At 46.4% G+C, this 12,236-nt stretch overlaps 1 protein-coding gene across 2 annotated transcripts; it reads left to right on the forward strand.

The window, feature by feature from the left end:
* Positions 1–316: 316 nt before the first annotated feature.
* LOC119401809 (atlastin-1-like) lies at positions 317–6,695 on the forward strand. Of its 2 annotated transcripts, XM_037668802.2 has the most exons (8): positions 317–491; positions 3,191–3,518; positions 3,574–3,786; positions 3,850–4,068; positions 5,897–6,061; positions 6,118–6,174; positions 6,231–6,302; positions 6,365–6,695. In XM_037668802.2, the coding sequence occupies exons 2-8, from the start codon at positions 3,198–3,200 to the stop codon at positions 6,572–6,574; spliced, it is 1,257 nt and encodes a 418-aa protein (XP_037524730.2). In that variant the 5' UTR covers positions 317–491; positions 3,191–3,197; the 3' UTR covers positions 6,575–6,695. The 2 variants fall into 2 exon arrangements, with proteins under 2 accessions (XP_037524730.2, XP_037524731.2); XM_037668803.2 differs by lacking the exon at positions 6,118–6,174.
* Positions 6,696–12,236: the final 5,541 nt, after the last annotated feature.

Genomic DNA, 12,236 nt, shown 5'->3' on the forward strand with positions numbered 1-12,236 from the left:
GGCGTAACACGCGAGCTTCGCAAGGTCGTCTGCAGACTTGTTCGCTCTATATACGCGGAAGTGGGATGGCAGCCACCACTGTACCCGATGCAACAGTTGAAGACTTCATTCCTTGCGCTCAATTTCTGGACACGCGCACGCCGCCAAGGACGTCTCGTGGTCATCACGCGATGCGAATGCGCTTCGGGGCGAGAGAGTTACGTGGAGAGGGTTTTCATGAACCTACAGCTGCCGTCGGCGCCTTTCCTACGAAGCTGCGGATAAATCACCATTCAACCCGTTACCCTTTCTTGCAAGCAGCGAGACTCCTCCCCACATCTCTCTTCGTTGCGTCGCTGCGAGAATGCCGCTCAGTTTGTCGACTGAAGGCTGTGAGTGCGGATGCCTCGACGCTGTTGCGAGGGCCGCAGACCGCCGTAACTGCTGCAGCACCCTAGCCTTCTTTACCGACGTACTACATCGCCTGGCCAGATAGCGTGGAGCCTCCCTGGGTGAGCGAAGCAGTTATCGCTATCTCCTTCTTTATCAGCCCGATAATTGACATCAATGCATTTTTGGTACAGCGCGAAACGACAAAGATGGCGTAAAAAAGCAATACACACGGACGAACGCTGGCTCGGATCTGAAAAAAAAAAAGCTATTTGATGAACACGTGAAAGTGAGAGCAAAAACGTATCGACATTGCACAGAAGCGTTAAAAAGGCTGGGAAAAAAATATCGCGCTGAGTAGATATGCAAGCTCCTTGTCCGTCAGATACAAGGATGCTTGACTTACACGTGCGTCACCTTTTCGGTTAATGTAGAAGGCCTCTGTCACCTCTCTAGTTTTGTGGCATGTGGCAACTATGTCTTGACGATATCTCTCTGTTCGTGTCCTGTTTGTTTTAGTCCGTGTTCCTCATTTTAGCGCTGTACCAAAGAGAGAGAGAGAGAAATAGATGAAAAGGAAGAGGCAGGGAGGTTAACCTGGTGCGAGTGACCGGTTTGCTACGCTGCACAGGGGTGGGGATATAGGGGTCGGAAAGACCAAACATGTTACCTCACCAAAGAGCCCAACTTTCACTACTATTGCGACATATCAACACAACTATATGGTCACACCGAATGTGTTTTCAAGGACAAAGATGCACTCTCTGCTGCTTGCATTCTTCCTTAATACCCAGCACAAAAAGCCGAAACTACAGAGTTAAACATATAGATAAGTTTGCGGCGGCCGCATTTCCAAGGAGGCGAAGTGCTTGTGGCCCGTGTACTTAGATTTAGGTGCACGTTAAGGAACACAAGGGGTTCAAAATTTCCGGAGCCTTCTACTGCTGCGTCCCTCAGAATCGTACCGTGGTTTTGCAACGTAAAATTCAAACAACTAAAAAAAAATAAATGTATTATAGATAAGTTATTTGGTGGGAGCATAATGCGCTAACAGCGAGATATAATATGCTCGGAACCACAGATTAAGTGCTTGATACTCGCACTATCTCACTATATATGGTCTATTGCAATTCCAATTGCTGGGTATTCCAATTGCACTCTATCGCTGCTGCGACGCTACTTCAAGCGAGAAAGTGTTACGTTACTTCGTTATCGCTACCGCCGCTTTGCGTGAAACCTGTATTCATTGACAAAGGAAGGCGTGTACGAGTCGGCGCGCTCCGTCAGTTGCTCCACGCAAGTGCAACCGGCGTCTTTCACTCTCCGCCACTGAGCTATTTTTGGCGTGCGCCTCTATCATTTCGAATGACCCTCGTAGCGTTCGTTACGGGAGATGAAACCTCTCTTTCTTTCTTGAGGTTTCGTCACAGCGCCGACACATACCTGTTTCCGTCGACGGAGTGCTCGCTGCTGCTGCTTCATCTGGTCAATCGCGCCTTGCAAGAAGCCCTCTATCTTTGTACTCTAGGTGATTTTCAGTGCGAAGCATTTCATAGCCAGCCAAAGGCACTTTGACCGTATCTATCTATCTATCTATCTATCTATCTATCTATCTATCTATCTATCTATCTATCTATCTATCTATCTATCTATCTATCTATCTATCTATCTGTTTATTTACTGTGTAGGTTGCCCTCGGCGCAGGTGTAGCCAGAAAATTTGTTTGGAGGCGGGGGCGGGGGACGTTCCAGCACCTTTCAAGTATGTTCGCACGTGTGTGTATATGTGCATGTATATATATGCATGCGAAATTGCAAAATTTGGAGGGGAGGGGAATTAGACCCCCCCCCCATCTACGCCAGTGGCCTTGAGCATGGCTGCCAAGTGTCTTGCCTTTTCTGGTCGTTGCGTTTCCGGTATTGCAGGTACAGACAATCTTGTGCTTTATCAGTCACTTTCTTTTCATCCTCATTCCTAGGTAAGGACGTGGCAGGAAAACAGCAACATGACTTTCGCTACAAGGAATGAGGATGACAATATATTCCTACTTCTCATTCTTCTCTGGCAAAATAATCTCGCTCACCACAAGGCTTTGTCACATTCTAACGTTAACGGAAATGCGGAATTATCTCGTTTTTATTTGCGGCACACAAACATTGCCTATGTACTTCATAAACACCTACGCTTAGGGGTTCCGATAAAATATTGTGCCAGGATTACATGGGAAATACTTTGTCCACTGGTATCATTATTATTTAATCCAAAGTGTATAATTTGTCCCCGTAAATGTATTCAATCATTTGAAATAATTTCGTTCATAACTTATGCGGTCTCCCGTTGAAACGAAGTACAATATGCCTTTATCTTTACACGTATAGTGAATGTAGAAGCAGCATGCTCATGTTGTTGCGAAGTGTCTATATGATTTTCAAGGAGTTATAATGAACGGTTTATTCTTGTCTGTATTGTATAACTTCTACATAGTGAGAGTGCACTTTATGTTTTGTGACTGATAGGCATAACATGAGACCAATAATATTTAAATGAAAAGCACTTGTACGTTATACTTTACACAGAACAAAAAGCTGGAGAACTATCGGAATTTTGTTGCTAGGGGAAGCCCTGAAACACACCTTCAGAATCTTATTTATGGAAATCGATAATGAAATCACTCTCCGCCTGTCAGTGAGTCGTCCACCGGCAGAACCCTCTGACGTTTACAATTTTCTTTGCCTTACTGACTCATAGCTTTTCATGTTAAATAGATAATCTGATGGAATTTCATCTAAAAGTTTTCTGTATAACCTATAAAAATGTGCAGGTCACGCATGGTCATTGCCACGATGGATGGACGCCCAGTGCAAATCTTACGAGTCAAGGATGGCCACAGCGTCGAGTTCAACGAAAGTGAGCTCGAGCGCATCCTCTTGTCTGACCACGTGAAAGACCGGCCGGTCGTCGTAATATCGGTCGCTGGGGCGTACCGACAAGGCAAGTCCTTTCTGCTGAGCTTCTTACTGCGGTACCTGAGGAACAATGGTGGATCCAACTGGATGGAAGACACAGACACCCCTCTCAGTGGCTTCCAGTGGCGACCGGGCAGTACTCGCGAGACGACGGGAATCCTGCTTTGGAACGAAGTGTTTTTGGTGAGGTTTGTACACAGTAGCCATGGCGGTGGAGTAATTGCGCCTATTTTTCCAGATGACCAACTCGAAGGGTGAGGAGGTGGCGGTTTTGCTGATGGACACCCAAGGGACCTTCGATTGCGTGTCAACCATGAAAGAGAGTACGACGATATTCTGTCTTTCCATGATGGCCAGCTCTGTGCAGATTTACAACGTAATGAACAATATCAAAGAGGACGATCTGCAGCATCTTCAGTTTTTCGCGGAGTACGGAAGGCTCGCGCAGAAGGTATTTATAGGACCAGTGTAACTTTACACTGCAGCATTATGTAACAAAACTGTACCACTGCAGGAAAATGAGGGACACCCCTTTCAGAAGCTCTTGTTTCTGGTTCGTGATTGGAACTGGCCGTACGAGCGGGAGTTTGGTTCTAGTGGTGGCAGATCGCTCATCGCGAGTCGTCTGGAGATAAAAGATGGGCAAGATACAGAGCTCGAGACTTTGCGGCAGAGCATCCTGTCTTGCTTTTCGGACATCGACTGTTTCCTGATGCCCCACCCTGGAGAGAAGGTACAACCACTTACACTTCTTTAATGAAAACAGTTTGCGTTGTTTCCTATACATGTTCGGTGATGCAAAATCTGCCATATATTAGCAATAGTGACTTCATTAAATATTGATTTATATATGATTCTAGACAACATATATTAATGAGAACTAAGAGACAATAATGCCAAGGACGCGTTATTCGAAGGTCGCAGGTTCGGTCCCTGCCTGTGGCAAGTTATCTTTTCGTCTGGTTTACCTTCTGCACATTTATATCCTAATTACTGCAAATACCATCCCTATTGGCATTACTGTCTTATTTCTCATTAATGTTGTGTCGAAGAAAGAAAAATCTAGCCCTAAAGGTCATCTCATTTCCTTAGACAACATAGAGGTATTCAAATCACGGGCGTCAACGTTCTGCAGTCTTCTCTAATACAGTGAACAAACAATATCACAAAATTTTACTGTTTTATTTTCCATACACACAGGAGTGTACCTGTTTTACGAAGAAAAAAAAATTGTTGGTATTGCAGCCGCTCTCGCGGCGATGCCAATGAAGACAGGATTTGAAATCGCATTAGAAAGTATTTACGTATATCCCAATTGCCGGATTGGGAATAGTATTGCCTGTGAACAGGGACGTTCACTATAGTGAACAGGGACGTTCACTATATACTATGAACACGTTTCTGAATTCCATATTAACTTTTTTGCGCTGGTTAATATTAGACTGGCAAGGTTTGTACAAAGGCGAATATCTTTTTAGCAATAGCAACGTGAACACGAGGCACGGAGACCAGGAAGCACACCGGATGGAGTACTGCTCGCGTTCTTCCTGATCTTCCCGTGTCGTGCTCGTGCTGTTATTCCTATAAAGTTACGCATCGCCAACTAGCCTGCCAACAATTGTTACTGAAACAAAGATGAAGGCATTGGCCCGTATCGTTGCAATAGAGTGCAATGTTTCTATAAGAGATAGGTTATCTCTGGATCTCTCCAGCACTCATCGTGATGAATTAATAAGTTACCGAAGACGAAATCCTTCAAAATAATAAAGTATGGCTGAATACGAATGTGCGATAGCAAAAAATAATGATTAATAGGCTAGTGACAGAGTCCATGAGTGGCAACTAAACTGTGAAGCTTAAATACAAGAGTACGTAGGCCCTTTTCGTAGGGAAATTACTGACAGGAAAGCCTACTCATGTTACGGAAATCTACCGAAGGGTAAAGATAAGCTCGAGCGCTCACGACAGATATTCCCAAATAATGAGATTGAATATACCGCTGTCCCAAAAGTGTAAAGTGCGCAACCATTGCATGCTGCCAGTATTAGTAGATGGGACGGAAACTTGCAGTATAAGAAGAAACTCGAGAAGTTAAGAACCACGGAATTTGCGTTGCAACAAAAAATTATAGGTATAACCTAACATTAGGAGGCAGGAAGATAGTAGAGTTAATTACGGAACAAAGAGGAGCAGCCAACATTCTCGCAGATGATAACAAAAATTGGCCATGTGCAGGCCATGGAATGTGAGAGAGAGATAACAAATACTCAGTTAAAGCGACATAACGAGTGCCAAGGGATGGACGACGTAGCTGAGGAAGGCAGAGGGCTAGATGGAGTGACAAAATCAGGGAGATCGCCGACATAAAATGATGCCAGCTCACATAGATTAGGGCAAATTAGAAATCATTGGGGGATGCCGTTTGCTTCAATGGACATAAAACGGGCTCCATATGATGATGATGATGATTTTTATGCTGTGCAGATCAGCACAAGTTAATTTCTGTGGAATACCTGAGGTCTAAGGAACGAAAGCACTCAATCAATTTTATTTTCTTTTAGGTGGCGTGGGATGAATCGTTTGATGGTCGTCTTGCAGACATCAACGCAGTATTTCGGGAAAAGCTTTTAGAGTTCGTTCCTTCCATCCTGGCACCGGAAAACCTGTTGGTCAAGGAAATTAATGGACGGAAACTATCTTGCCAAGATCTGATGATCTTCTTCAAGGTAACTACATAAATTGTTCAGGCAACACCTGTATTACTAACGTTACCTGTCTCCAGGCTTATGTGGATGTCTTCAAAGGAGGCGATTTGCCGAAGCCGACATCGATGCTCCTGGTGAGCCATTGTAGAACCTATTGACAATTTCATTTGAGAGTACCATCCTTTTTCAGGCTACTGCGAACGCAAGCAACATGGCTGCCATGGAAAAAGCTAGGAAACATTACATGTCTGGAATGACAAATGTGAGTGAGAATGCTGTAGAAAATATGCGAGTAATCGAGACAATTCTTTTCGGTCTATGCAGAGGCCTCGAAGAGACCTGGAAAAACTGCGGGAGTTTCATAGTGGTCTGTTGGCAGAGGCGCTAAAAGTCTTCGAAGACTTTCCAAAGATTGGCAGCGACGCGATGTCTTCCACCTCCATGAATACCCTCAAAAAGGCAAGGTGTTTAATATTATTTTCTGTGTATTTTCCGTCAATGAAAATATTTAGGAAAATACTTAAGCATAATTAGGCTGAAAAGCACCAGATACAATGTGAGGAGGCAACAACAGATGGCACGAGTGTAAACTTACAGATGGTCGTTATTGTCACACAAAAAATTTAAAGCATTACACCATTACTAAAGAAAATATAGAAGAATCGCCACCGCATGAAAAGGTTAGAAGGCGTCGGAGGTTGCTTGTTTCGGGCTTGTTAACGAAGAACACTTCGATTATGATTTGCGTTGTTCCACTTTTGTGCCTTGTCTTGGTGTCCGATAGTGATGGCTTGCACATGCATTCTTTGCAATGCGCCTAACGGTTACGAGGTTCACGTCTCGATGGAGCCGTGTGACCCATTACGCAGTTATTAAGGCATCTTCGGGTCAAAAAAAAAATTAAAATAAAGTTATGCTAGTCTTCTTTGTCCCATATAACCATCTTGTCGTGGTGGTTAACCTTGCATTAATTCACGCGAGTCGAGCCGCAACTCTGTTTAATTCTGCGCAGATGGTATGGTATGGTATGGAAAAACTTTATTTAGGTCCGTCGGGGCGTGAACTAGCACGTAGCGGGCCGCTCCCACGTCGGGACAGATAGGCCTAACCTGTCCGCCACGTCGTGGGCCCGTTGGACTGCCCATAGCTGCGTCCTGAAATCCGTACTGCGTAGCGCAGCATCCCACTTTGACGATGTAACGTTTTGAACCCGTAACGCAGGGCACCGCCAGAGCATATGATCTAAGCTGGCAAAGTCTGAGCAAAGCGCGCACGTGTTTGACGTCTGAATTTCTGGGTAAATTTTGTGCAAGAGTGCGGGACTGGGATATGCCCCGACCTGCAGGAGTCTGAGCGTCAATGCCTGAGGCCTGTTAAGTTTACTGTGCGGTGGCGGATACTTTCGCCTCCTCAGATAAAAGTTCTTGCAAAGTTCATTGTACGTCGTTGGGGGATCTTTGTTGTCAACAACCTCATCGTCATGCCGTTCAGTAGCTACGCGGTCGACGACTCCTCGCGCAGCTCTATGGGCCTTCTCGTTGAGGTTGGACGGAGCGCCCTTGATCTGTCCCATGTGAGCTGGGAACCAGACGATTGTGTGTTGTTGTACCTCCTTATTTCGCAGGATCCGCAAGGCTGATTCTGAGATGGTGCCCCTACCGAATGCTCGAACTGCTGATCTCGAGTCACTGTATATTGTTGTTCTCCCGTCGTCTAGCAGGGCCAAGGCTATTGCGACCTGTTCGGCAACCTCAGCCGTTGTGGTCCGGACCGACGAGGAGTTTGTAATAATGCCATCTTGATCAACAGTGACTGCAACGAATGCTTTTCCGTTTGGGTACCGTGCAGCGTCAACGAAACAGCAACTCCAGGCATGTGCATGGGCACTCTCCAGGAGGGCTTTAGCCCTAGCCCGTCGTCTGCCTACATTGTATTCAGGGTGAACATTCCGAGGTATGGGTGCCACGGTAATACGCTCTCTTTGTTCTCGAGGAACGCTGCAGTAGCGGGTATCGATTTCTGTCGGGTGAACTCCAAGCTCTTTCAGGATGTTTCTCCCGGCACTGGTGGTAGAAAGTCTCGTGAACTGCGCCCTCTCTTGTGACTCAGCTATCTCTTCCAGCGTGTTGTGCACGCCGAGGTGAAGCAGCCTCTCCGAGCACGTATACATGGGAAGCCCGAGGGCTCTCTTCACCGCTTTTCTTATCAACGTGTTCAATTTGTCCCGCTCCGACCTCTGCCAGTTGTGCATTGCCGCTACGTAGGTGACGTGACACATCACGAAAGCATGCACCAGCCTGATGAGGTTGTCCTCGCATAGTCCTTGCTGCCGGTTAGCAACCCTTCTTATCAACCTCAGGGCGTTGTCTGTTTTCCTTGTAAGCTTCAGTACAGTCTGGTTATTTGAACCGTTTGACTCATCATACCCAGAACGCGGAGGGTGTCCACCCTGGGAATGATACCACCCTCACTTGTCCTTAGAGTGATGTCGATGTCCTCTACAGGCCTCCAACCTTTCGGTTTGGGGCCCCTGCGCTTGGGGCTGTAAAGTAGCAGCTCTGATTTCCGCGGTGAGCATCGGAGTCCAGTAGGTCTGAGGTAGCTTTCTGTGACCTCGATGGCATCTTGAAGCGCAGTTTCCAAATGGCCATCGCTGCCCCCGGTGCACCATATGGTGACGTCGTCTGCATATATAGTATGATTAATGCCGTCGACCTCCGAGAGTTTTTTGGACAGACCAATCATGGCGAGGTTAAAGAGGGTCGGGGATATGACCGACCCCTGTGGCGTACCTTTAGAACCAAGTTTAACGGAGTCTGAAACGAGGTCTCCCACTTTGAGGGTGGCTTCTCTGCCCGCCAAAAAGGATCTCGTGTAGTCATAAAAGTTCTTGCCCAGACCAAGGCTCGAGATCGTTCCCAAAACATAGGAGTGTAGGATGTTGTCGAAAGCCTTCTCCAAGTCAAGGCCAAGAATGGCTCTCGTGTCCCTCGTGTTGCGATCAATGATCTGATTCTTGATTAGCTTCATGGCATCTTGAGTAGAAAGCCCAGGTCTGAAGCCTATCATGTGCTCGGCTACCTTGCCCACACACGAAGTGAGCGAGATGGGCCTAAGATTGTCGAGACTGGGTGGCTTTCCAGGCTTGGGAATAAGGATGACGGTGGCCTTCTTCCATAGTGCTGGAACATTTCCGTTGCTCCATGACATGTTGATGAACTCAGTGAGGTGCTCTATTGATTTGTCATCCAGGTTCCTTAGGGCCTTGTTAGTGATCTTGTCTGGACCGGGTGCCGATTTGCCATTTAGGTCGTGTAGGGCTTGCCTGACTTCTTCAACTCCAAACTCTGCGTCCAACTCTGGGTTCTCAACGCCCTCATAATCCTTGAGGAGACGATCATCCATCGGGCTGGAATCCACCTGTAGGTACTTGCTCACAAGCGTCTGTATAACTTCATCGTCCGTGGATTCCTGTCTGGCTGCGTGCAAAATGCGTCCCAGCGTGCTTCGTTGATTCGACTTGGTATTTGTCTCATCTAGCAAGTGCTTGAGGAGGTTCCAGGGCCCGGCACGGCGCATTTGACCATCGATGGAATTACAGACATTGTCCCACTGCTGCCTGGAAAGGACCTTGCAATGCTCCTCTATTGTTTTGTTGACTTCGGCAATCTTCTTGCGAAGCCTTCTGTTGAGACGCTGCCCCTTCCATCTGGACAGGAGGGACCTCTTGGCCTCGATCAGATGTGCTAGTCTGCTATCCATCTTCTCGACCGGGAGGTCCGTGCTAACTTCCTTGGTGGCAGCCTTGACATCTCGTGCAATCTGGTCGGTCCAGCGTTCGAGATCGGGCTTCTCCTCGTCTTCCACATAATCCTCCCTAATCTTGCGAAATTTGTCCCAATCGGTGACCATAAACTTGCGCAGTTTTCTCTGCTCTACCTGCAAGGTCGTGGCCAGGATGTAGGGGTCACTACCCAGGTCTATGTTGAGGTTGACCCACTTAGCTGCCGCCGCTCCTCTGACGAAGGTCAAGTCAGGAGTAGTGTCCCTGCTAGCCGACGTACCACATCTAGTGGGGAATGACGGGTCGGTGAGAAGCATCAGGTCCCGGTTGAGCGCCTCTCTCCAGAGATCCTCCCCCTTGTGTGTATCATATGGATAGCCCCAGGTGTGATAGGGAGCATTAAAGTCGCCAGCAATGACTAGCGGGGAGTCTCTGGCGAGCTGTGATGCCCTGGAGACGAGGGTCTTAAAGCGCTGCCTCAAGTCTTTTGGGCTGCTGTAGACATTCAAGATGAAGATGCTCCCCCTACTCACGGGTCCAGGAATGATTTCTATCATTATGTATTCGATTTTACTTGAAGCCACTTGCAGGTCGTGGGTGATATGTGTCAGCCTCTTGCTTATCAAGACACCGACGCCTCTTCCTTCATCGTGCTTTGCAACAGATCGGTAGCCAGGTAGCCCTACACTTTCGGTTAGTGTTTCTTGCAGGAGTACCACGTGTGGTTTCTCCTCTTGTGTGCGAATAAATTGCTGCAAGGGGGACCTCTTGTGGAGAAACCCCCTGCAGTTCCATTGCCATATTCTAAAACAATTAGTTTGCTTGGCCATCCTGTGGCTGTTGCTGAATTGGTTCACTGACCATCTCGAAAGCCCTCACGTTCTCACCGGCTGAGGCCATTGCCTGGAGCCGAAACTATTATTGTTAAGTAAACGTGCCTTTTCAAGCGATGCGATATACTATGAATGTACGGAATACCGATGACTGGTTTAACATTAGCGAGTGAGTCATGAAGTATAGTACCTTTCCTTTTCAACTTTAACTCCTTCAGTAATTCTATAAGCGGGTTAGAAGTACTCTCAGGGTAGTTTGACTGCCGCGGTCAATTAATCTTGTCAATCGAGGCGCTCGTCAGTCCGAGGTTGGAGGACTTGCGCAAATCCGAATCCAATGACCACATACAATGACATTGTTTCCCTATCTAAGAATGCCCAGAAATGTAATCCAGGAGGGATTTCACAGACCCTGGTGGATCCCCAGAAAATGTAAACAGATACAGCACAAATATTCAATTACAATAACTTGATACTGCCTTTCCTATCTGCTTCAAAGGTGAAGTCCATTTCAGCGCCTGTTTTTAGAGTTTTACACATTCATTCTTGTACTCGCATCTACAAATGCCAGGTAATGAACCGCCTAGCGCATCGTTTTCAGCGCTACACTTTCCAGGGGAATGCCAAGATTGCGATCAATCATGATTATGTAAATTTTACCGGGCACTGTAGCAACGTGGGTCCCATTGCAAATTCCTGACTTGTGCCGGTAAATATTGTCCCTCCATGCGGCGCACGCCGATGGTAAATAGACGGGGAGGTCTTCTAACAATGATCCCACACACATTCCACATGTTACTGGGTAAAGCTGTTCATAGGTATTGTCACGTGAGCATTCTGAAAAAAATATCTACAAAATTTTGATGCTCCAGGAACTAGAACAGGCCCTCACTAGAACTAGAACCTCTTTATATGTAGTGATGCTCTTTCTGTTGGCAATCACACACCGAATGTTGCCACATTTCTAAATACTCTAATTCGACTAAAGTTATTTTTGAGAACGTGCACATCCTACTGTAGTAGGTAATTGAAGCAGCGCCGTGAGTCATAGACGAATCGCTGGCTTTATTTAAACATTATGTCCGTCGCCTAAGAAATGCAATTTGTACAAGGAGGGTTTTTACATATATGGACAAGACGTTTGTCATCGAAAAACATGAAATATAAAAGGGGATGTTTCCTTCCTTCAAAACAATGCAGTTATGAAAAAGTTTTTTTTAACAGAGTTTAAAAAAGGGTTGACCTTTTTGACGGCGCCTTCAACGGCCACACGTAGACACCTGGAAGCGTTCACGCGTGCCTAATAATGTTTTCCGAGGTAGTTAGTACATGCTACCATTATAAGTAAAGCCTCACTGTGTAATTAGCTTCTGTATGATTCACACGAGCCTTGTTGAAGTTTCTGCGGTGGTCAAGCTTCTCTCAATGTCCTGCACGAAAGTTGCCCTTTGCATTGAAGCTGTCCTCTTCGTTTTTCTTACTGCCTATACGTTTGTTTGGCTGCTTGATTTTGTTTGCTACATTTGACAATTCAATGCCATTTTATGTACACTTGAGGTGCCATTTCCCTGACCTTTGA

This window comes from Rhipicephalus sanguineus, chromosome 8, assembly GCF_013339695.2.
Source record: "Rhipicephalus sanguineus isolate Rsan-2018 chromosome 8, BIME_Rsan_1.4, whole genome shotgun sequence".
Taxonomy (NCBI): Eukaryota; Metazoa; Arthropoda; class Arachnida; order Ixodida; family Ixodidae; genus Rhipicephalus; species Rhipicephalus sanguineus.